The 25,398-nt window shown below is 41.2% G+C and overlaps 7 protein-coding genes across 7 annotated transcripts; 2 read left to right on the top strand and 5 right to left on the bottom strand.

Moving 5' to 3' along the window:
* Nucleotides 1–7: 7 nt before the first annotated feature.
* On the bottom strand, nucleotides 8–607 carry ATC70_012416 (Fumarate hydratase; the record flags this gene model as incomplete). The annotated part of the gene is made up of 1 exon (XM_064831588.1): nucleotides 8–607. The coding sequence occupies one exon, from the start codon at nucleotides 605–607 to the stop codon at nucleotides 8–10; it is 600 nt and encodes a 199-aa protein (XP_064677868.1).
* A 690-nt stretch (nucleotides 608–1,297) lies between these two features.
* Nucleotides 1,298–2,173, bottom strand: ATC70_012415 (uncharacterized protein; the record flags this gene model as incomplete). Its single annotated transcript, XM_064831587.1, has 2 exons — nucleotides 1,298–1,834; nucleotides 2,171–2,173. The coding sequence occupies 2 exons, from the start codon at nucleotides 2,171–2,173 to the stop codon at nucleotides 1,298–1,300; spliced, it is 540 nt and encodes a 179-aa protein (XP_064677867.1).
* A 2,364-nt stretch (nucleotides 2,174–4,537) lies between these two features.
* Nucleotides 4,538–6,187, top strand: ATC70_012414 (uncharacterized protein; the record flags this gene model as incomplete). The annotated part of the gene is made up of 1 exon (XM_064831586.1): nucleotides 4,538–6,187. The coding sequence occupies one exon, from the start codon at nucleotides 4,538–4,540 to the stop codon at nucleotides 6,185–6,187; it is 1,650 nt and encodes a 549-aa protein (XP_064677866.1).
* A 118-nt stretch (nucleotides 6,188–6,305) lies between these two features.
* Nucleotides 6,306–7,565, top strand: ATC70_012413 (uncharacterized protein; the record flags this gene model as incomplete). Its single annotated transcript, XM_064831585.1, has 6 exons — nucleotides 6,306–6,419; nucleotides 6,483–6,653; nucleotides 6,709–6,830; nucleotides 6,880–6,961; nucleotides 7,009–7,317; nucleotides 7,377–7,565. The coding sequence occupies 6 exons, from the start codon at nucleotides 6,306–6,308 to the stop codon at nucleotides 7,563–7,565; spliced, it is 987 nt and encodes a 328-aa protein (XP_064677865.1).
* Nucleotides 7,566–7,738: 173 nt separating this feature from the next.
* Nucleotides 7,739–9,935, bottom strand: ATC70_012412 (uncharacterized protein; the record flags this gene model as incomplete). Its single annotated transcript, XM_064831584.1, has 7 exons — nucleotides 7,739–8,418; nucleotides 8,492–8,785; nucleotides 8,845–8,908; nucleotides 8,964–9,073; nucleotides 9,139–9,421; nucleotides 9,487–9,674; nucleotides 9,743–9,935. 7 exons carry the CDS (start codon nucleotides 9,933–9,935, stop codon nucleotides 7,739–7,741), a joined length of 1,812 nt encoding a protein of 603 aa, XP_064677864.1.
* A 2,206-nt stretch (nucleotides 9,936–12,141) lies between these two features.
* ATC70_012411 (uncharacterized protein) lies at nucleotides 12,142–14,307 on the bottom strand (the record flags this gene model as incomplete). Its single annotated transcript, XM_064831583.1, has 8 exons — nucleotides 12,142–12,469; nucleotides 12,524–12,690; nucleotides 12,743–13,152; nucleotides 13,228–13,369; nucleotides 13,428–13,646; nucleotides 13,716–13,838; nucleotides 13,894–14,049; nucleotides 14,110–14,307. 8 exons carry the CDS (start codon nucleotides 14,305–14,307, stop codon nucleotides 12,142–12,144), a joined length of 1,743 nt encoding a protein of 580 aa, XP_064677863.1.
* Nucleotides 14,308–14,758: 451 nt separating this feature from the next.
* Nucleotides 14,759–20,764, bottom strand: ATC70_012410 (uncharacterized protein; the record flags this gene model as incomplete). Its single annotated transcript, XM_064831582.1, has 6 exons — nucleotides 14,759–15,103; nucleotides 15,160–15,267; nucleotides 15,333–17,998; nucleotides 18,058–18,867; nucleotides 18,925–20,401; nucleotides 20,465–20,764. The coding sequence occupies 6 exons, from the start codon at nucleotides 20,762–20,764 to the stop codon at nucleotides 14,759–14,761; spliced, it is 5,706 nt and encodes a 1,901-aa protein (XP_064677862.1).
* Nucleotides 20,765–25,398: the final 4,634 nt, after the last annotated feature.

Raw genomic sequence — 25,398 nt, 5'->3', positions numbered from 1 at the left:
TTATTGATCAGGGAAAAAGAATGAAATCATCGCCCATGAGATCATCATCGAGAGAGGAGGAGGAATTAGAGGTAGTAGTAATAGTAGGAGATAGAGGTGGAGAGTAGGGAAGGTGCAGAGAATTAGTGATACAATCAAGTTCTTGGAATACCATCTCATCATCCAGCACAAGCTCTGTCAAATCACCTTCACGAGTAATAGGTGGAGGTGGTGTAACAGGACCAGATGTTGCAGCCGAGGTGAAAGCCAAGGAAAACGAATCCGCTGAGGGCACAGGACCAAACAGAGCGAGATCTTGATCATTTTCCTTGGCCTTTGCAGCAGCAGCAGCACTAGGTTTCTTGTAAGGCATAAAGCGCAACGATGTTGACTTGCTTATACCAGGAGATGTAATGTTACGAGGAAGCGATTGAATTGAGTTATCCGGGGAGTAGTTATCATGAATAGTAGAGCAGCAATTTTCAAAGGTGGTGTTGTTGTTCTCTATTCGTATTAGGGCGGTTGGAGGGGATTTTCCAGGCGAAAATCCGACTGAATGGCAGCCTTGAGAGGGCCCTGGCGGCAGTGATCTTGGGTGAGTGGTGAATTGAGATAGAGAGGGGGACATTGCTTGTACATGGTGGTCTTGTTGGAAGCATTGCTTTTCAAAGTGGTGGTGTTGGTGTTGTTGATGATAGAAACGGTCATTTTTAGCTTTAATAGTCAAAACGAAATTGAGATTACTGGACAGAATTCAACTATGTGGTTTACAGGGTGTTATTTCACAGAATAATGCACCCAAAAGGTTTATAAAGGTTCCTTTTTGTTCAAAAACTGTTTTTTTTTTGAATAAAACAAGAAAGAAAAAAAAATTTATAGAAAGGGGGAAGGGAGATGGGTATCAATTCGGTGATACACCACCCTGAAGATTGCAAATGGGCTGATTGGCCCCTATTATCGTCACAGATCTATTGCAAGAGATGTGTGGTAGATGGCACATTGCGGCCCTTGATAACAAGAGTGTAGACTATCTCCTGTGCTTGTAGACATTACTCTGGTACCTAGGATTGCTGTGTCCATGCATTTCTATCATATAAAACGTCGTGAGAATATCAAGGACGCTGGGGAGACCAAGGGAAAACGGCACAAACAAAAACAGAAATGTGATACCAATTTAATTGCACTATAAATGTTACACTGTTTTGCCCATCGTTGATCAAATGCGCTTTGCCATGCCACTCATTTGCTGCATAAGTAAACTGGTAGAGGAATAACCAAATAGCTCATTTAAATTTTATTGATTTAAAAGAAACTGCATTTAAGCCTTGTAGGAGATGACACCGTCGAAACGTTGCTTGAACCATTCCATGGCTTCCTCCTTCTTGATTTGGTGCTTGACACCAACCTTGGCCTTGCAGTGCTTTCTGCGAGAGACACGGTTGCCAGGACGACCCATAACAATGTAGTAATCCATACCATAGATACCAATGGAGGGATCGTACTTGATACCCAAATCGATATGTTCATCAATACCGAAACCAAAGTTACCGGTTTGAGAAAAGTTACGAGCCTTGAGTTCGTATTCCTTGACCTTCAAACCACGTTCAAGAATTTCCTCGGCCTTGGGACCACGGACAGTAACATGAACAGAGATCTTTTCGTTACGACGAATAGAGAAAGTACGGACAGTGTAACGGGCCTTGGAGTAAACAGGAGTTTGACCAGTCAATTGTTCCAAAACCTTGGCAGCACGAGTAAGTCTATCACCGGATTCACCAACACAGATGTTGAGAACAAGCTTCTCGATCTGGAGGTTACGCATAGGGTTCTTGGTCACCTTCTGTTCTTCGGCGCTCTAGAAAAACGGTCGATTGTGAATGAGTTATACATGTACACACATATAGTGAATCATGCAGTAGTACACTAGTCCTATATAAAAGATGTCGTAGAGATGAACAGGTGTACCAGTCGTTGTTGAAGGCGGTTTACAAGCTGAATAGGCTGCCATAGTCTGAATCCTGCCAATACTGAGCAAGCGTGTGGTACATCCCTTCCATCATCACTCTTACACACATAAAAAAAAAAATCCACATCACATCATCCATCCATTCAATCATCCGTCGTATAGTGCAATCAATCCATCTCTCTTTCATCTCTTATAGGATAATGTACAGTGCAAAATGTATCCTACCATGGTGTTGTCTGACGATATCGAAGTAAAAAGAGGGAGAACTAAAATTTACCATTCTTTGTCTATATGCTTGATTTTTTTCTGCGACAGCTCTACTCTCCTCTTGCTCCCCCCCTCAACATCACCCTCTCTACCTCTCTCGCCCATCTCCACACCCCAAGAAGCTTTCATTTGATAGTGAATAGTCCGGTTCATGTCCGGAAACCTGCATTCCAGCATCTGTCATTGGTTGTAACACACTGATCTGAATAGCTTGATCGTTACGCTTTTGAATTACAGCATCCTTCAAAACCCTTAATGCAACACTGTAGTATGCATTCTCACTAGCCGATCTATCTCGCTACGCTCGATGTCGGCGTCGTCGCTGAAGACATTTTAAATCAGATATAATAAAATTTTGGTATATAAAGTAGATTTTAAACAACCAACTATTAGTAAAAGAAAGGTTATATTAGAGCCTTCAGGAGGAGAAGAGGAGGTATCTCCCTCAGCATCCTTTTTGCTTACACTGATATCAAACGAAGTCTATTATTGAGACGATATGAAAGAAAATTCAAATTTTATGTAGCATTTGTACACCACAATCTCCATTTTCTGATAATAAAATTGTCATATCATTCACTGCTGCCGATGCTCTTAATAAGATGGCGACATAAAGCTGGTCATAAATAAACACAGGACTTGTGTAAGGCCTACAGCGACTTTTTGAGATATTGTCATTGCAAAAGACTCCTTTATTAGGCAAAGCTCCCCAAAAAATGTATTTGCGCTAAGTAACTGTCCTTTCAATTCCATGATCCCCATTTAATCAGCATCGCAATTACCATTGTCATCAACAGAAAGGCTTTTAGATCAGCCAGCAGCAAGCCGCCGCCAAAATCAGTTGAAACTCAGTTTGTTTTTTTTCTGTTCAAGATTGGACAGATTTTGTCTTTTTTCGACTTCTTTAATCTATTTTGTGGCATTCGACTATATAAACTGTGATAATTACCCTATGTTTTCTAATACATTTTTGAAGTGCTTTTCAAGGCGCTTCCAATAGTACTAATTGTAAAAAAATACTTTGACTGAACTTATTGAGCAACTTATAAAAATATGAAATGAGGTTTCTGGCCAAAATGTCGAAATTTTACATATCAAAGTCCCACAAAGACGATTTCAGAGGTTGCGTTAGATTGATAGAAACATTTGGATCTTATATATTCCATAGTAAAAGTCTTCAATATCAAGGTCAAAAATGCGATCGTTTGATTTTTGATGAAAACCATGAGGTATCCCTCATGCTTTTTGGTCGAATTTTGGCCATGTTTTTTTGATCCCCAAAAAGTTGAACAACGGTGTCAGGAAGTAACTGCCAGATGAGAGCAGTTGTTTGGTGCTATTCTGACGATCTTAAACGGCCTTGAACGCAAGAAAACGCAGCTCAAATCCACTCGGATTTTGCTGTATCAGGGGCACTAAGGACTAGAAAGGGCAATACCAGTATGCTGCTTGCCCATATATGAAGTAGCTACGTGTATAAGGATGTAGAGAATCACATAAGAATTAGATCCACAAATAATATGAAGGGTTTTCATGTGCAAGTGGAGGGCCAAAATGAGCGTAGCAGTATTTCGATAAGGTGCGCAAGAGCAATCAATAGCACGAGTTGCTGCTGCGCAGGTTGGGTCTCACCGAAACGAAGCGAAGGTAGAGAGCCACCCCAAGCATAAGCACTCGTATATATAATGATGATACGAGGTCTTGTCGTTGATTTTGAAGTAGTTCTTTGAAATTGAATACGGGATGAGATAATACTTGGTGAGGTCCATTCAGGTCAATTCTGCGACTGCATCAAATATCGCTGCAATGTCACTCACTTTAAGTTACAACAACTGAGAATGCTATATATCCGTATTGATTTGGTTGTTCGTTTGATAATGCTGCAGTAATGTACATCATTTCTCTGGGTACATATTGCTTTCCAGTAAGAGTTTCTGGCATTCATCTGATCAGAATGCTTAAACTAGTAGAGAGCAGATGTTCGCAGGCATGCAAGATTATCAGCTAATATCAGTGGCTATTCTGCGGCGATCACTGATACTTGCATAAGCGTAAATATGCTATCTAAGATGTTCATTCTAAGGTTGTTATGTAAAACTACGCAAAGCCGATGTGTTAGGCAAATACTGAGCATCATACACTTTTACATGAGCTTCTTCTTGTAAACATCACATTCACATGACATCAGTGCTTCTAACTTTGTAATGATGATCACCAAACGGTGCATGCAACGTATAGCCAACTTGCATAAATAGATATGCAAGACGCTGCTTATAAAATACATCGATGCTAAAGCCGCTTTTTTCATGCTCTTTACCCACAATCATGCTCTATACATCCAAAATAGCTCCTCCTGTGATCCCTGATGGCAATAGTTTGTATCATGTTCTACTGGGAAACAACACAAGCGTACCATCAGACAAGCCTATCCTTGTTGACATTGAAGCTCCTTATAAAACACTCACTCACGGACAACTGAAGAAGCAGATACTCGTTGCAGCTGCTGGTCTCAAGCGTGTATTTGATGTGCAAAGATCGGATGTTGTTGCTATTTGCTCACCAAACCACATTGATTATGTCTCCATTGTACATGGTATTATCTGTGCTGGTAAGTTTTTACAAACTCAAGAAGAGAGACCCCCTACTCACAATGGCATAGGCGCTATTGCTGCTCCTTTGCATTATACATCGATGGTCGAGGATATCGTCTATGATATCAGGACCGTACAAGCAAAGTATATGATCACTCATGTCGATGTCATAGACAGGGCACTTCTGGCTGCCAGAGAAGCAGGCATTGATAAGTCAAACATTGTCATATTCGGCGATACTGAGGTTCAAGGCGTTCGTGCAGTGAATGACACCCTTCTCAGAGACAATCAAGAGGCTGAACCGTTGATGTTTACTGCCGAGCAGATGCAAAACGACCCAGCAGTGCTATATTTCACCTCAGGCACAACAGGCCGAAAGAAAGCGGTTATCAGAACACAGAACAATCTGCTCTATAGTGCATTCAAGTCAAATATCGATACATCTGCTGTGGTGGTCTCTTATCTGGACTTTAATCACTCGACATCCCTTGTGAGCATCCTGCTCATGGCACCGTACTATGGATACACAAACTACCTGCTCAACCACTACTCATTCCGCAACTTGTGCGCTGCAATCGAGAAATACAAGCCTAGCTTTATTACTTGCGCGCCCTACGTGGTGTCGTCGTTGATGAAGGACAGTATTGTCAAGGAATATGATATCTCATCTCTAAAGATAATTGGCTGTTCAGGGGCTCTGTTGAAGCAAAATGTCATTTTAAAAGCTCATAAGCAACTTGGCATTGTCGTCCTGAATATGTACGGTCTGACTGAAGTACTTGGTTTGTTCGCTACGACCCCTGAAATATCAGTAGGCCTGGCTGGTATTGGCATGTTGAACAGCAGATTTACAGCGAGAATAGTGGATGAAGATGGACAAGATGTAGCTGTGGGCCAAGTTGGAGAGCTCTTGATCAAGGGCCCTACATTAACACCCGGGTACTACAGAAGCTCGGAAAGCATCATCGACCCAGAAGGCTTTTTCCATACAGGCGATTTGTTTAAATGCAATGAAAACGGCGTGTTTTTCTTTTGTGATCGCTTGAAGGATCTCATGAAGTACTATGGCACTCAGATTTACCCAGGTGAGATAGAGGGCGTACTTCTGAAGCATCCCAAGGTGGCAGACTGTGCAGTTGTGGGTGTCTATCAACCAGATGTGGCTGCCGAATTCCCTCGTGCCTACGTGATGCTGGTGGATGGTGAGCCATCTACGCATGAATTAATTGATGAATTGCAAGCCTTCTCTGACAGACAATTGCCTAAAAAGAAGCGAGTGCATGCAGGCATCGTTATTGTGGAGTCGCTCCCTCGTACATCATCGGGTAAGGTTCAACGACGTCTTCTCAGGGAATCTGCCAACAGCATTCAAGCACTGGCTTGATCCTATTCATCACCCTATCATGTTTGAGAAGAACAGCTTATTAATAAGGCACATACACACACGCACAATAAAGAATTCGTTTCCCCCCTTCTTTTTCATTTTCCACCATTTTACAATCATGACAGAAACCTTTTCTGAAATATACGCTCAATTTCTTTCAAAACAAGAATCTAATCAACAAGATTGCTTCACTGCAGCGTGTATTCTCTTCCTCAGCTTTGACCGTACTCGAGTAAACTATCAAGCAGCAACACGCATCATGAGCAGAATGAGGTACTAAAGTATCTACAACTAGGCGCCGTCGACTAGATTAGCCATTTTATACGTATTGTACAGCTGCTATGCAACTGCACCTTTAGAAAACAACCCCTTTTTAACATTCTTTCTACAACTGTTGGAAGAATTGCCTGACAAGTCTGCTGAACAGCATTTTGTGTACTGCATTCTAGAGGAAACATTGTCCCGCGTGAGTTGCGTCGATGATAAGGGGACGATATGGGCTGTTTACTAACAGTGTGTAGATTGGCGACGACTTACCGCAAGATGTCTGGAATGCGCCTGACAGTAAATTACCAGCGATTCAAATGAATCAAAGTTTGGTGGACTCTTTGCGGTTAAAAGTAGCACGATTAATTGATGATCCGTAAGTGAAAAAGGCCCAGCCCAACATGTTTATGCTGAAACAAATATAGCGATATAGTCATCTTGAATGAGCAGACCAAACAGCTGTTGTCTGATGCATGCTGTCGGATACTTTCGTTGGCAGAGAATGAGGTAAGCAAGCATACGAGTGAACGACATGGCGCTAATGAACCCATCAGACACTGCGAAACGAACGACTGTCAGATTACCCGTTAACAGACTACATCCCACCACACCTACTACCGAGCCTGATCGATTTGAACCAGTTTCTTGCATTAAGTATCGTGCCACTGTTACTGAGAAAGGATCTTGCCAGTGCATACTTGCAAGCGATACTGGAAGCACCCATCACACTCAATTCCATAGAGGTGGTCCATCATGCGCTCATCAACAACATTCACGTATCGCAAGAATTTTTGCACTACTTTATTTCCAAGAGTATTCGATCTTGTGATGAAAAGCCGAAACGAGACCGAAAAGTGAAATTGGTAAGGCTTGATGAGCTCCATACAAATTGCTCCTGTCGGCTCATGTAGTCACTGCGTAGGTGGCTCGATTTGTTCAATCGCTGGTGGAAAGGAATATTATCGCGATGAAAGACTACTTTATTGAGATACAGGCGTTCTGTGTTGGTTATATGAAGCTGAAGGACATCACAGTTCTGTATCGATTGGCATCAAACGAAGCTCAAAAGCAAATCGTATTGAACCAGCAAGTGGGAGCAGTGCCGCGCTAAAAAAAACAGGACATTTTGGTAAGCAAGTAATAAATCAAAAAAGGAGGCGCCATGTAAGACAAGGCGAGGACCATTTTGCATGCGTTTATCAGGCACATACAACAGTTTTTTTTTTTTATTGTTTGATCAGAATCGAAAGTAATATACAACGCATTTTCTAAATTTTATGTTTTTTAACCTCTCAATGCCTTCAATTTAGCAGCGGCATCAGGGAAATCATTGGCAAATCGAGTTTGAGTCTTGGTAGCTTCCACGTAAGAGATGGCATGCTCCAATTCAGCTTCAGTTCTGGCTAAATTGATGGCCATTTCATAGTACTTGAGAGCTTCTTCGGGTTTGCCTTGTTCCAAGAGGATTTGAGCAAGAGATGCAACAGCGGCATCACAAGCAGGATCAACTTCTAAAGCGCTTTGACATAATTGAGTAGCTTCTTCAATGTTACCCATCACTTGATACATTAACATGGCCTTGTTGATATAGGGAAGAGGATTCTTGGGGTCCAAGGTCATGGCCTTGCCAAACATGTCAATGGCCTCGGGCAATTTTTGTTGATCTACCAAAAGCTCACCATAGTAGTTGTGAACATCAGTGCTGTTGGCAAACTTTTTGAGCGTGTTGTTGAAAGTAGACATGGATGAGGAAATAGAACCGAGCTTGTATTGAACGACACCGAGTTGAATGTGAGCGTACACAAAGGAATCATCCAACTTGATGCTTTCGCTATAATCCTTGGCAGCAGCGTCGTAGTTGCCACTGATATAGTTGACTTGACCTCTGTGGTAATAAATATCAGGATCACTGGGGTTGATGGCGACGGCATCTTCAAACTGCTTGAATGTAGTCTCCACATCACCTAATAAGTACACAGGATCAATATCTCATCCATTGTGTCTTACACACACACGCACGCAAAAAAAAACACATACCTTGTTCCATGTAAATGCTAGAACGCTTAATGTAACTTTGAACATACTTGGGATCAGCCTCAATAGCCTTGTTGAACCAAGTCAATGCATCAGCTGTGTTACCCTTCAAGAAAGCAAAGGTACCCATCAAATTCAATGCATAAGCTTGATAAGTCTTGGAACAACCCAACTCGACAGCCTTTTCACATGCTTCCAAAGCACCGCTGTAATCCTTCTCGGCAATAGCACGATAAGCCTTTGCATAATAAGCATCGCCAGTCTCCTCATCAGGGATACTGGCTAAATCTTGAACAACTACAATTGCACTCTGTTAATCACTGATTCCCAGGGTACCATCAATGTATGCGCCTTACCAGGACGGAAAGAGTCAAGATAGGCACTGACAAAAGTAGGAGAAGGCAAACGAGGCTTCTTGGTCTGTACACGCAAGACATCAACATCAAGCTCCGTAGTGCCTATGAAGACTACTTACCTTCATAATTTCCTTGGCTCTGTTTTCTGAAACAAGCTTTAAAACACGTTCCATGGCCTTACTAGCAGCATCATTCTTGAAAGCATCGAGGATACAGACACAGGTGAAATCTAACACCACAAGCATCAGTCAGTCTGGCGACACGCTCCTCTTCTTCCTCTTCATCACTGCTTACCATAGAGAGAGTTTTCCAAATCGCCCTTCTTCTCCAATGCATGAGCACGTCTGTTCAATGCCTTGACGTAGACGGGATCCAAGCGCAGAGCTTCATTGCAATCCTCAATAACGCGATCATTGAAACCTAAATTGGCATAACAAGCAGCACGGTTGGAGAAAAAGATGGGATCTGCCTTGTATTTGAGAGCCAAAGTATACAATTCAGCAGCTTCTTCATAAGATTTGCCACTGAACTTGGCGTTACCCTTTGTCTTGAGAGATTGAGCAGCTTCAGCACGTTGCTATGTTCAACAAGATTTCAATTGATTGATGTGTGCGTCTCTGAAAATGTGGCATGTCTACATACCTCGTCGGTTAAAGCAGCAATTTCAGCCTCGGATAAAGTGGCATAATCAGGGGCAGTGGTGGTAGTGGTGGTTTCGGTAGTAGTGGTGGTAGTGGTGGTAGTGGTAGCATTTTCAGCTGGTGTGGTAGCAGTAGCCGGGGTGACAGGGGCTTTTCCAGAAGATGTGGTGCTGGTTGTCTCCTTTTCAACTAATTAACAGTGGTCGTTCATGAGATACACGCTCAATAAACTGACTCGGGCGACCTAAAAAGCTTACCTTCTCTCTTGGATATAGGCTTTTTCTTACCCTTCTTGCTACTACCTGAAGTAAGGTAGTAAGCACCAGCGCCTGCAAGGGTCAAACCAGCAGCGACAGCGCAGTAAAACTTCCAGTCCTTGTCTTCGAATGACTTTTTGATCTTATCCAATGTAACGGAAGATGCTTTTTCAGTGCTTTGAACAGGTGCCATCCTTAAGATATGATTATAGACTATACACAAAGTGAATAAGATGTCTTGAAAGAAAAAAAAAACAAAAATATACAAAATTGTCTGATATGATGATATTTATCCCTGCTACCCCCAGACCACACATCACACACACTTCACAATGGTATCACAACCTTTTTTTGTAGCCGGACCTAGTGTCATTGATTGGTAAATCCAGCCGAATCAGTATGGAGATGGAAGAACTTCATTGAAACGGCGAAGATCTTTAGTACAACATGTTCATACGTCACCTAACGCTATAACTATCTAAAAGATATAGTAAATGTACAGCTCAAATTCTCGATTTGCAGTCAATAACTTAATTGATTCATGATATGCTTATAATAATGCAAGAAGTGTGATCATCTAGAGGCAACAATGGCATATGCTTGCCTAGTCCTGCCAAGTTTGATCTTCCGAAAGTGCATTTCATCGTTTAGATGTCCGGCATTATGGTATGTCTACATCTCATGAATTATGTTGCTCATTGGGCTTGTATGGCGTATGTTGAAGCTTCTTGTGTATCGAAACTATTGACACAGCGAGATGCTGGTAGTGGCCAGTGTATTACCGAACTCAAGGATCTTATCCTGAAACGTAGGCAGGCCACCAGCATTCTTTCAGCGATTCGAAGGGCAATTCATGCTTAGCTTTGCATTGCATTAACCATTTCTTTGTATAAGCCAATGTAGACCCATTGAAACCAACGACCTTATCGCTGGCAGTGCACATCCAATAAATTTACTATATCGCACCAGCATCTAATATATATCTGCTGAATTACAGTCTACTGATGGCCATTAAATCATCTTTAGCCTACTCCTTTCATGTGAAAACTGTTCATCATCAATCGGTGACTATGGATCTGTCTCTATTAACATGTTCTATGTTGGTATCAATGGAAACAGCTCGTATCCAGATAGATAGCATACTGGCGTTACCACTTATTATTGGCCAAGACTATGCACTTTGTAGCGAAATTTGGATGCTTTTGAGTCGTATTTTCTCGCCCTAAACGCCGTTTTGGACCGCCAGAATAGCGCCAAACAGTCTCTTTCACCTAGCATATGCTTACTGACACCTTTGCTCAACTTTTTGGGGACGAAAAAAACATCGCCAAAAAATCAACCAAAAAGCATGAGGTACCCCTCATAGTTTTCATCGAAAATCAAACGATCGCGTTTTTGATCTCAAAAATGAAGACTTTTACTAAGGTATATATTACATCAAAATGTTACTACAGACTCTAGGCAGCCTCTGAAACTTTGTGTTTGAGATCTCTATATGTGAAATCTCAATATTTTTGCCAAAACCCTCATTTTGTATTTGCTGAGATCTCTCAATAAATTTATTCAAACCACTCCTTTTAATTAACACTAGTAGATACGTCTTGAGAAGTACTTCAAGAAAGCTTAAGGAAATATCTGATGATCAACACAGCTTATATAGTCGAATCTCGTAAAATAGATCGATCAAGTCGAAGAGTGGTCAAATTTGGCCAATCTTGAACGATAAAAATTAATCGAAGATTCAATGAGGATTGGCCGCCCAAATGTCTTTTTGATGAAGACAATCAATGTTTTTTTAAGGTAATAATATGAAAAAGATTGCCAATAAAAGTGTATTATATCTTAGCGTAACTATCTCGCTCTACTTTTCTTGCCCATATATATATTTCGGATAGCTTTATTTTTAATAAAACGCTTCCAAATGCTCCTCCAAATGACAAATGTGAGAGCGTGACCTAAGCCAGCATCGCAAGTTCATTCCAGTTCGTTCATATTATCATACGCAGAATATTGTACTGTGCATCGTATTGTAAGTTTCAGTTGCATGCTTTATGTATTATGAGCAACTGTGCTTCCACATCGAGCCTCATCTCGGATGGCATCAGCTTTTCAACACAAACTCCTGGTTAACTCATACCGTCAAGGACAGCTAGCAGGACAATGTTACAAACGACAACAAAGAAGCTCAGCCATAATAAAAGAGAATTATCCAGGTCATATTTACACTCTAGTGCTTGGAATTTTATTACAATAGTTATTATATAATAATGCAAAAATCAGATGAAAAGGAAAAGAAGGGAAACACAAATCCAGATTTGTTTTGTCGAAAAAAAAGGGGAAGGTTATAATGTGTAAATTACAAATGTGTGTGAAGAAAATGCTTGGAGGTGGCATGGAAATCAGCCCAGGATGGTCTTTTCAATTCTATCCCAATTACCCACACGAATTTGAGGTTTAGCAAATGGTGCTGCAATATCATAAGAGTTGACCAGAGGGTCCTTTGAGTCCCAGAACAATGTAATGAAATCAGAGATGCAATCAGCACGGGCAGGCATATGGGCTGTGTTAGTGCTAATGCCCTGTTTGAGGCCGAAATCCTCCATGTGTTGCTTTGGACGAACGAATGTGGATGCAGCATGGCTCATGCCAGAGACCATCATTGAAAAACCAAGGTCTTCACAATTCAGTTGACTATCAACGAGTTGATGCAACTTGGGTTCGAGCAAACTAATCAAAATGTCAGCTATCATCAGGCCTGTATACTGACATTTGAAACCTTACCAAGTATAACTGAACAAATAGTCTGATCTGATAAACATACTCTTTGTTAAAATGATGCTATAAGGAGCTTTTCCAATCAACTTGTAGGTGGCGTCTTTTGTGATGGAATCATAAGTATGCAACCGAGGAAAATGACCTACAACGCTATCTTTACGAGAACGCCATACCTATTCAGGATTAGTCAATAAAATCATACAAATAGAATCCATAGCCACTTACAGAGAACGTGAACTCTAAATCTTCCAAGTCGACATAAATATCATCATCCATGATATACACAGCGTCGGTCTTTAATTCATCAACAGGGTTGAAACGATTGTTTAAGGAATCAAAAGTTTGACCCAGCACCTTGACTCGTTCGTAGTCGTTTTCGCTGATATCCTGATACAATGAAGCAGGTACTTGCAAAGCTGGATTGTGCCATGTTATAAACACGGTGTGCACTTGATCAGACTTGAGTAGATGTCGGATAATCAGTGAGAGATGCTCGATACGCTCAGGGTTGTAAGTGCTGATCATGACAGAGAACTTATCGTGGACAGGGAAGTGATTGACATTTGTAACTGATTCTAAATAGGAATCGCAGACCATACGCTGTCTTGCCTCATTTACCCAATCTTTTGTAGCAGCTATAGATATATAAAAAAAAAAAGAAATGTTACTAAATTTACATTTTTTTGTTGGGGGGGGGGCAGCTTTCTTACAAGGATCAAGCAGATGTCTAACGTCATTACTGATACGGCGCCATTTATAGAAGCCTACAGGATCATAATGCTTCTTCCAATCGATATCACTGTAGGCATGAAAATTCCAGGGCTTCATGGGAGCAGAATACACATGAAGGCTCTATAGGGATGATGGTGTCAATATACGGTTCCTGTCTGCTCAACATCCGCGTTCTTACATTTGCAATCTCTTTGGGTGGGATTCTCGACTTGTATTCGAAATATGAGTCTTGCAGTAATTCAGGGAGAGAATAGTTGCCTGCAGATGCCTTTCGGTAGTGTCTAACAAGACTCTCGAATAAATGTGGGTTTGGCTCTAGTACAAAGAGTGGGGTATCTTGGTCATCATTCAGAGATAAGGCTGAACCGGGCAAGTAGTTGAATAACTGATCGACATTCTAAAATTATGAAGAAGGTTAGAATAGCGCTTTAAAATTTTTCAGCAAGCTGTCGTATATATGACATACATTATCAAATACAACATCAGGTGTAAAGTAAACAATCTTTTGATAATCAAACAAAGCCCACAAATTGATAATTGTATTACAAGCATCATCGTCTTGATGTGAGATTGATTGAGGAAATGCAGTCTAAATAAAGGAATCAGTGGTTTTTCATATGATTCTATCAGTGAGTAGACCTTACTCGAATGACATGTGCGCCAAGCTTTTCCAGACGGTGGATGTCTTGCTGCTCAAATCGAATGGATTCAGGAATAAGCACAATAACATCGGTTTTACTAGAAGGCTTCTTTGCAAAGGCAGTATTGAGCGAGTAGATTGAGACCAAGGTTGCTTCCATCTGTATTGTGGAGGATGTGAGTTACACTTGATGATTTCTGTGTTCACAACAAAATTTTACCATATTAGGGTCACATAACATTGTGGCCAATGCACCCTTTCTATTGAATATCTTGAAGACCGAGTTCCTTTCATCTCTGGAGGTGTGTGATGTCGATGCAAAGGCTCCGGATGATTGCCTCAATGACGGATATAATGTGAAGATCAACAAACAGCATAAGAGCGAAATCAGCGTCAGTATGTAGAATCTTCTGTTCATGATGGGGCGAGTTCAGTAGGAAAAAGAAAAAGTGATGTAAAATGGAAAGAAAAGAAAGAAGTGAGATAAAATACCTGCTCTTTTTAAACAGATTGCAGTTTTGGGTCTAGAAACATTCAAATGTGTAAAAACGGATAACTTCCAACTGGTTCATCCTATCCAGAAAAAAACAAACTCCATTTAACCCACTTTCCATTGCTATCTTTCCAAGCTGATGACCACATTGCTGTAGGCCGCCGATCTGTCCGAATATCATTACAATGGCTTTTTCAGGGCAATCGCTTTCACTCACTGCTCAAACAGCGTCTATTTCACCCTGGAAATGGGGTTCTTTTTTTTTTAGTTTTCATTCATTTGAAACATAAAGGATCGCCCAACATGTTCAATTTGTATTAATAAAGTGTCAAATGGAGACTATAATGGTGTGAGACAAAATCATATATTTTTATTTTCAATCTGAAAATGGTAACCTTAGTGGAACCCTCCCAATCATTGATTTCAGCGTCCTGACCCATTCCTCACTGTCATCCAAATCATCACTGACGCAATCCAAATAATAGTCGGAAAACGTCAATCTAAAGAACCCCTTTGTGTCTGATGAGTGAATGGAATCTGTAAACACTTTGGAGGTATCTTCTTCCATCAGCGTGATGATGACCTTGTCCGCTGCCGCACTTAATTTCAAGACGTCCGCTATATTGTAGTGATCCCAGACCTGTCGATCACTCCCGTTGTCTTCACTTGTATAGCCAATTAATTGACTGCCAATTAACCGATAAAAGTGTCTTTCCCAAATCTAAAATGTACACTTTGAGTAACCAAACTGCAATCATATTAATTTATCCAAGTTACCTTGTTTCCTTGGCATCTGGTGGTCAGGTAGCCACTTTGCCAGCATGTATCGTGCCACTGGCGAATCTTCAATGTCAAGTCGCATTCACGCAAACTTCTTGGCACTTGCTACACATACAGTAAATCTGTTAACACACGTGCAACCCTCCATAATGCATATGGCACACACTTACCACAGAGGGATTAGACACAGGCAGATACAGCATCTCTACATTCAGTTTACCCACAATCTTGAGAAAGTCTTCCTCGTCTCCAAACTGCTCTCTTCTCGCACGCTCTCTGTTTGTTCGGGCATACCAGGAGTTGAAGCAGTCGAAATGAGCCTCATATGTCTTTTTGTAGCATCCCGGCACCATATGATCCACTGCAAATCGAGTTTGTCCAATAGCACCATCATCCGGATGCACGTAGCCACTGAGATGCTCCTTTTGCTTACGAATGGATGTAAACCAGCGACTCCAGCCTGTCCTTGGCTTTACATGATAGTCGGGTCGAACATGCAAAGAGACGGTGATAATCATGCCAGGCTTGGTATCTATAACGCACTCGTAGTCCATCAGAATCTGGTGTCCCAGTATCTCGTAGCGCGACATGTATTCGTATTCTCCATCACTGATAACACAGCGAACATAGGTGATTTCCTTGGGCAGAGGTAGCAGCATATGATGGGCCCCACTGACCCCAATATACATTTTGCCATACTGACTGGCTTCCATGGACGACATGGAGATTTTGCCTTCCTCTATTGCTTGCATGTTGCTCATGAAATGCTCATTGACTTCGTGCGCGTTAGGGATGCCCCGAATAGGGTTCAGCTCTGTGGTTGGCAGCGCTGCTTCCGTGTCCAATTGCGCCTGATCTTTGGTGGCAATGGCTCGCTTGACAATGGCATCTTGCTGCTGATCAAGATCAAATACGGATCCACCTACATCTCTGCTGTTGCTACCAAGAACAGGCAGTGCGTTCATGTAATGAGAGATATCTTCAACGCGAGGATGATTGGGGTCGTGAGGCACAGATGCCTGTACAGTCCCTGCATCAGCAATATCGACAGTGCGAGATGGTACCTTGTAGAGTGAATACGTATCGTCGTTATCGTGAATCTCTGTTTTGACAGAGAGAAAGTCTCGTTGCGGTGCTGGTTCACTGGTGCTTGAATGCAATGAGTTCATGGATTGATTGTGAGCTACTACTTGTTCAGATGACTGATGGAACTGATGATTCATAAACACGGTTATCTCTCCCTCTTGTTCGTGATCATCTTGGTCGTTGTCGTCATTGTGTTGATAATAGCTGCTCATTCCTTTTGCCTCCGTACGATTAGAAGGCGATGATGGCTTTGTATGCAACATGGTAGAGTAGTAGTCGTCCTCCTCGTTGTGACCAAGCGATGCTGTGGACGTAGTGGCTGTTGCCGTAGTCAACTGGCGCGGTGGTGCGTCTACTGTTGGTTCTCTGTTTGTATGTAAATGAGTAGAATAGTAACTATCGTCTACATCTTGGTGGCTGTCATGCGTGGTGGGGGCTTGGCCTTGCTGTGAAGGACTTGTGTGTAGATTTGTGGAATAGTAGTCGTCCTGGATAGCATCATCTACATGCGCTGATCCATGAGACATGATAATTGGAGATGCAGCTGTACCATGTACTTGATGAGCCTCACTATGATTCGGCAAGGTTGACTGCACTGGAGACTTTGTTATATCATCGCCATCACTAGCGTGCTCTATCACTGCTGTAGCTATTATAGGATGAGGAATTGCAGTAGTGTTCAGTTGACGAGAGCTTGTCTCTGTATCGGCAGATTTCGCATGTAGATTTGTGGAATAATAGTCTTCTTTTTCACTGTCGCTATGACGATCAATAGTTGCAGTAGCAATAGCATTGTTAGAGAGTGTTGTCGTGTGCAGCTGACGTGGTTGAGCATTTTGCGTGCTTGGCTGTGGGGGCATTGAATGTAAGCTGGTGGTATAGTCATTGTCTTCTTGGCCATCATTAGATACTGAACGCAAAGATGGAGGCAGCACATCAATCACAGATTCTCTGCCATCAAATCTTGACGGAATAGCATGTCCATCAGTCGAGTAATAGCTCTCTTGTCTTTGTTGCTTGTCATTTTCATCGTCATTACCATCATAATGTACGTGCTCTTGTTGAGATTGGCTCGTAATGTGGTCATATCGCACTTGCTGTTTGTAATAGCTGTATTCGTCGCTATTCTGATCATCATCATCGTCCTCTAATCTTGTATTTTCAGTCAAATCAGAGTGTTTGTAAGAAAATGCGCTGGAATCGTTGGAGGAATCACTCTGTCTGTTTGCTTTCATCTGGGATTGTCTTCTAGAGTCCACCGTCCAGTCATCGTCAGGATCAAACCACTGTTCACTGCCTGTCTCGCTCATGGATTGAGCAGCCACACTGCTAGCAACAGATTCTCTCTTTTTAGCAGCGGCAGCAGCGTCTACCATTTGAATGCCTGTAGACCAGTAGTTTCTCTGACTACCGCTCTGTCGTTTCTTCGCAGCAGCAGCAGTGGCACTCTTACGGTTATCTTGTGTCCATTGATCAAAATGTTCTTCTTGTTGCATATTAAAACTTCTAAGAATGCTTGTTTCGTTGGTGTCAGAGCAGTAGGAGGTTCTATTGTCTATTTGGTTGGTATCATCGTGAAATTCAAAGTTGTCTCTCTGATTCAACAAAGCGTCAAGCTGCTTTTGTTGCTCTGGTTGAGGATTGGCTAGCGTAGGTGTTGTCGCTGAATCTTGATCTTGATCATCCTCATCATCACTGCTTGTAGTACTAGCTGTAGTTGTATTAATTTTAAGGCGATTATTAAAAGTGTCTAAAGGAACAACTGTTAATCATATAATTTTTCCTTTTTTGTAAATTAAAGATACAAACCTAATTTACGGTCTATTATTGTCGTTGATTTCGTAGCGAGTGAGAGATCCTCCTGGTATGTAGTTGTAGTAGGTGTAATAGGTGTAGAAGGTGCAGTAGGTGTAGTAGGCGTAGTAGATGCAATTGATGTGGTAGGTGTATTAGGTACAGCAGATACGGTGAATGTAGTAGCTGAAAATTCTTCCATCATAGCATTGTTTTCCACCTTCTGCTGATCCTTGTGCTCTTCTTTGTTCTCGCGTGATTTTTCTTCGTGGGCCACTGTTGAGAGTGACACCGATGTCAGTGCAATTGGGAGCGTATGATCTACAATATCATCTTGTGATACACGGCGATGCTCTTTCGTGGACGCATCTCTTGGCATGCTCATTAATTGTTGCTCCTCTTGTACCTCGGGAGTGTTACTAACATGGTTGATTGATCTGGAACCTGCCAAATTAGGCTCTGTCATCTTCTCTTTATCCGTAGAGCCTTGTCGATCTTTGTCGGAATTAGGCACAGCAGAACTTGTGGTATCCGAATGAGCTTCTTTCTTTGCAGAGATCGCTCTACTCGTAGGCCTAGATTTGCTCTTTGCAGGCAGCGATGGCTTCAAAATCTTATTGTTACCATCACTAAATGCAGTCGATTTGTCTATAGATATTCCAATAGATTTATCGATAGATCTGTCAGTAGGCTTTTCAGTAGGGTTGTCGATGGATTTTTTGATAGATTTGTCGGCGGATTTATCAATGGTGGGCTTGTCAATAGCTTTGTCAATGGGCTTGCTAACAGATCTGTCAATAAAGTTATCAATAGACTCGTCGATGACTACAGGTTTTATACGTTAGTCATTACTTTATACTCTTCCCGCCAACAGAAGCTCACCTTTTGACGCCGCTTCCTTATTGACGATCGACTTTTCCTGCTTTTCTTCTACCAACTCGCCATATTCATTCTTCTTCCATACTGAAAAGACTTTGCCAGTAGAGTAAATTTCAATAGCTTCCTCGTCATTCAAATGTTCATGCACATTGACGATTTGCTTCACTTTGCTAGAGCCAACAGTATCTGTGGCTGCACTGGTTGATTTGACTTCTTTGTTTGCAAGGGATAATTTGCCAACAGATAGTGCCTCAATGTCATTTTCGGCTGTCTTTGTCGCGGTTGCTGCGTTATTTGCATTGCTGGCTACTTTTGATACAGGTGTATCAAGTTTGACATCCTCCTTGGAGCTCTTGACTGACGGCTCTTCCTTAGTTACTGCTAAGCTGTCAGCCTTGGTTTCATTGTTTACTGCAGAGGTTTCAGTTTCAGGTGGATTGTTTACTGCGTCAGTAGTCAAACTGATATTTTCCTTGGTTGGCGTAGTGATTGCGTGCTTGTCCTCAATGGGCGATTTGCTAGACTCTGATTTGTTTTTTAGTGGCTCCACTGCTCCTTCCTCCTCATTGTCGCTCACATTAGGCGATGTTTCTCTAGAAATCGATGTTGTTGGTGCTGACGACCCAGCTCTTAGCTGAGCCAAAGTAGGCACCTTTAGTTCATTTTCATTGTTATTCGGCCCTGCAGCAGTATCTGATTGTTGACGAAACACACTTCCCGAAACGTAGGATCGGTCCTTTAGCGAATTGATCACTCGAGAGCTACGACGGATCTGATCTGCAGCGCCCAACAGTTTTTTTCTATCACGAATGGCAGAAACAGCTGAAATGACAGGCTTTCCTTGTTGCTGCTGTTGGCCCTGTGTTTGCTCCTCAAACTTTCTGAACAGTGGGTTGTTTTTGACAGCAGATCGCTGTGCAAGCATCTCCACTTCTTTCTGTCTCTTGAGTCGTTGTTTTTCCAATTCTGCTTCCTCTTCTTCACTGAGCACTCGACGCCTTCTTTCCTCTAGGTGCCCAGGGCGGAAATAGCGGCGCGTTGAATTCTGTCTTTCAGAAATGGGCTTGCTGCTGTTGGCGTTGGGTGATTCTGCTAATTCACGCAATCGCTTGAATCGGTCTGATGCATTAGCAGGGATGCGTTCCTTATTAACTGCTGCTGCTTTTGATTTGCTGATCAAGAGTTTCACTTCTGGTTGCGTATCTTCTTTTGTTGGCTTGTCAGATGCTGGTGGTGCTGATGTCGCTGTTGAGTTCACATCATTTTCTGGTGTAACTCCAGCGTTGGTATTTGTAGCATCGTCCCCACCCGTGGTTTGCTTGGTGGGCAAATGTCCGGATTTGTTTGGTATATTGGTCAAGGCACCTTTATCCATCAATTGTTGCGTCAACTCTGGCTGATTGATCAAGTACGCAAGGTGCATTACTGTGTTCTGCTCTTTGCCCCACAGACATGTATTGAGCTCGTTTCTTTTGGTGTGCTATCGTTGCATGTTACTTAGCACATGTGCTTGCAAAATTCTCTAGCATGTCAAACAACAAACCTTTAGAATGAAATCCACCAATTCAATACGCTCAGGGGCCCACTCGTCTCCTTCTAATCCGTAATCAAACAAGATGTGATGAAGTGCATACACTGGACGTATCGATGTGCCCAGTAACTTGAAATCTTCCAGCTTGTTTATGAAATGAGAGAAATCATTCTCAAGGTGTGCCAGAGGTTGTAACGGTGTCCACAATAATTCAGGTTGCATGTCAAATATCTCTTGAATAGATATCAGGTCGAGTGCCTCGATGGCTGTAGTCCAGTCTAATATGAGCTCCTCTTCTATTGCTGTCGCCATATTGTGTTTTGAGTTGAAAGGGATGAAGAGAGTATTGTGGAGAAAAGAAAAGGATAAAAAAGAAAAAGGGGCAAATAGAATTAATGTGGTGTGTGTGTGTGTGTGCTTGTATGCTTGTGCACTAGTCGCTGTAAAAAATTTGTTGATGTTCTTGGGCAACTTTTAATTTGGCCATCAAGCAAAGCAAGACAGGTTTCCATTTCAGGTCTCTGGTTAATTTAAGCTCTATCTAGTTATCACCACAATATTGGACCTCATTAAAGTGCCGAAATTTGCTCTTGATGTTCTTCTCGCTCAGCATTACCTGAACTAGTTAATACGGCATCTATTGTTGTGTCGCCTCCCATCCTTTGGTCGGCACGCATTCACTTTAGCTAGGATGTGCTTTTTGAAATGTTTAAGAGTCTGCACCATGTCGTACTTGTTACTGACGATGGTATTGTTGTGTAACTTTTGATTTGATCACTAATTCACTCATATCCTGTTGATTGCAGTGAAACCAATATGTAAGATAGGCATCATTTCATGCAAGCATGCCTCTCCAGAACATGATGATCGGCAAGACAAGTCAGTCAACCATCAAAATAGCTACAAATGGACGCTCTTCTAATCAGGCAACAGGTTCTGCAGCCTTAACCCTCATCTTCACTTTCACTATATACTGTAAAACATTCAAAAAAGTAGACAAGCCAATCATACCCTTTCAAAATTTTATAGAATTGTGTGCCGTACAAGGCGAATAAAACCACCAGCAAAGCCGGCAATTGGAAGAGGGTTTGGAGAAGAACATAACTCGTCTCATTCAACACTTGATAGCATTGATTTGCGGGGGGGGGGGGTTACCGTAGCGAAACAAAGGTGCAAAACCATAGTATCTAAGCAGCAAATTCGGGTTTTCATTTCCATTGTTAATAAGCTTACCAGCAACATAGCGCATCAAAATTCGCATGAATTAAATTTACCAAAATCAATATGCCTCCTATTCAAATTAAATATTGCTCAAGCTACAGAACTTCCCTTCCAGAAAACTTCAGCTACTAAAAATGTGATTCATGCCGTGTAAAAAAAAAAACTCTATAATAAAGCAAAACATAACCAAAATTGACAGCTTTCAAGCCTTCGTATCTTGACACGTAGATCTTTATGAGCCATCGGAATGGCGCCAAACAATTGTACTTGAATAATAGCAACTTCCTGACATCTTTGCTCAACTTTTTGAGGATCAAAAAAACATGGCCAAAAATCGACCAAAAAGCATGAGGTACCCCTCATGGTTTTCATCAAAAATCAAACGATTGCATTTTTCACCTTGAAAATAAAGACTTTTACTATGGTATACGAGCCTTTCAGCACTTCGGGTGGTTTCCTGACCTACGCTTCGCTTCGGTGGAAACCAACCTACGTTCAAACGGCTCGCGCTGCCGCGGGCCTTTGGCTAATATCCCAAAATTAATAGAGCTAAAATGTTAGAAGAGGAACCCTGATTGTTGATTGATATATAATCACTAATCATATGAGTGTTTATGCTTCGGATGGTTCTCACCGAAGCGTAGCGAAGGTAGAGAACCAACCTGCGCAGCGGCAGCTCGTGCTACTGATTGCTCTTGCGTATTTTATCAAAATACTGCTACTTTCATTTTGACCCTCCACTTACACATAGTAACCCTTCATATTATCTGTGGATCTGATTCTTATGTGATGTTCTACATCCATATACACGTAGCTACTTCATATACGGGCAAGCAGCATACTGGTATTCCCACTTTTTAGTCCTTAGTGTCCCTAATACAGCAAAGTATGAGTGCATTTGAGCTGAATTTTCTTGCGTTCAAGGCCGTTTTAGATCGTCAGAATAGCCCCAAATGGTTGCTTTCATCTGGCAGTTACTTTCTGACACTTTTGCTCGACTTTTTGGGGACCAAAAAAACATGGTCAAAAATCGACCAAAAAGCATGAGGTATCCCTCATGGTTTTCATCGAAAATCAAACGATCGCATTTTTCATCTTGATAATGGAGACTTTTACTATGGTATATCTTGAATCAAAATGTTTCTATCAATCCAAAGCAACCTCTGAAATTATCTTTGTGGGACTTTGATATGTAAAATTTCGACATTTTGGCCATAAATCTCTTTTCATATTTTTACAAATCATTCAATAAGTAAATTCAAAACATCTATATAACTTGGTACCATTGGAAGCGCCTTGAAAAGTACTCCAGGAAAGTTTAAGGAAGCATGGGGTGATTATCATACTTCACTTAGTCGAATCTGCAAAAATAGCTCGATCGAGTCCAGAATCATCAAAATTTGTCCAATCTGGAACAGACTATGATTCTGGGTTTGAATTAATTTTGGCTGGTGGGGCCAACTGGAAAACTCATGCCCTTTTCATAAGGCAATACAGTAGTAAATGCCCTTGAAGCGTATAGAAAGTAGGTGGAAGGTCATAGCACTATCGTTTACAATGATATTTTATTGCATTCTATATCGTTCATAATGACATTTTATTGCATTCTATATTTAATAACGTTAGTCTGGACATTGACGATGCATGGGTTGCATAAAATGTCTGCAGTAAGTAGTGAAATCTCTGAGGCTCTGAGACGTCGCTCAAATAAAACATTGACAGCATTGAGCAGAGGAAAGAGGGTAGAAATTACAGTGGTTTTTGTTGATTGATTGTAAAATCATTATTCTCATATGAGCCAGGTCTGATAGATGCCTTGAAACTCAGGTTCCATATTAGGATTGTAAAGTGCAAAAGTACTGAACATTTATTATGTTATGATATTGAATCAAAATGTCCCTATCGATCCAAAGCAACCTCTGAAACCACTTTTATGAGGTTTTCATATGCAAAATATGGCTATTTTCGCTAAAAACCTCATCTCATATTTTACCAAATTTCTCAATAAATTCAGTCAAAGCACTTATTACAGTTATCACCATTGGAAGCGCCTTGAAAAGTGCCCCAAAAATGTATTATGAAGCGTCGTCTGAAAACCATATTTCATATAGTCGAATATCACAAGATAAATTAAAGAAGTCGAAAAAAGACAAAATATGTCCAATCTTAAACAGAAAAAAACAAACTGAGTTTTAACTGATTTTGGCGGCGGCTTGCTGCTGGCTGACCTAAATGCCTTTCTGTTGATGACAATGGTAATTGCGATGTTGATTAAATGGGGATCATGGAATTGAAAGGACAGTTACTTAGCGCAAATACATTCTTTGGGGAGCTTTGCCTAATAGAGGAGTCTTTTGCAATGACAATACCTCAAAAAGTCGCTGTAGGCCTTACACAAGTCCTGTGTTTATTTATGACCAGCTTTATGTCGCCATCTTATTAAGAGCATCGGCAGCAGGGAATGATATGACAATTCTATTATCAGAAAATGGAGATTGTGGTGTACAAATGTTGCATAAAATTTGGATTTTCTTTCACATTGCACCAATAATAGGCTTCGTTTGATATCAGTGTAAGCAAAAAGGATGCTGAGGGAGATACCTTCTCTCCTCCTCCTGGTGGCTTTAATATAGCCTTTCTTATTTTCTTTTACTAATAATAAATTGTTTAAAATCTACTTGATATACCGAAATTTTATTATATCTGATTTAAAGTGTCTTTGACGAGAGCCCACAGGGCGACACCGATATGGAGCGTAGCGAGATAGATCGACTAGTGCAAACATACTCAAATGTATGCAAATACAGTGGCTCTATTATATACCATTGTGCATTTTACTTCATGACAGTTTATTCCATCTTATACAGACATTACGCTAGATTAGAAGTGGGTTCTCGCTTTCTCGCAGTATGATCAATAGTTCATGAGCTTTAGGATAGCGCGGCTGCGTCCGGATTACGATATAAGAGTACCTTAAATTAAGTATGTTGACAAGGTATGGCTCTCATCCTATATAATCCATCGAACTTTGACTTTTTAACTCGTTATCGATATGTAAAATTCTTCCATAATGCACCTGTCATTGCAAATATGTCTTTTCCACAATGCTCTATGTTGGTATCAACGGAAACAACTCCTATTCAGGTAGATATCATACTGGCATTACCACTTATTAGCCAAAACTATGCACATTACAGCGAAATTTGGATGCTTTTGAGTCGTATTTTCTCGTCCTAAACGCCGTTTTGGACCTCCAGAATAGCGCCAAACAGTCTCTTTCACCTAGCATGTGCTTACTGACACCTTTGCTCAAAGGTGCGACACCTAGATCCAATACAATCATGCTAACTTGTCATACAAAGATACTGGATGAGAGCACAAACACCAAACGAGGACATCAGTACGGAAGTCAAAATAATCACCAACATGCGTTCACTGAGATTTGAACCGGGATCCTCCAGTTAGCATGCTGAAGTTCTACCGCTTCGCCCTACCACCAGGGACACTTAAGGGAGGATGGTATGATTAGCACTGTTTACATAGTCAAATCTGATAAAAAAATTTTTTTTGTAGGGCAATTGTATTGCTTTATTTAAAGAATCTGATAAAATAGATCAAAGAAGTCGAAAATTGAACAAAAATTCCCATTTCGAGTGAGAAAATTTTATGCGTAGATCAAATTGATTTTGGCTCGCAAATGTAGAACCATGCATATCATGATTGCT

This window comes from Mucor velutinosus, assembly GCF_035048745.1.
Source record: "Mucor velutinosus strain NIH1002 chromosome Unknown tig00001569, whole genome shotgun sequence".
Classification (NCBI taxonomy): Eukaryota; Fungi; Mucoromycota; class Mucoromycetes; order Mucorales; family Mucoraceae; genus Mucor; species Mucor velutinosus.
Note: the sequence above shows the minus strand (reverse complement) of the source record. Positions and strands in the feature narration are given on the sequence as shown.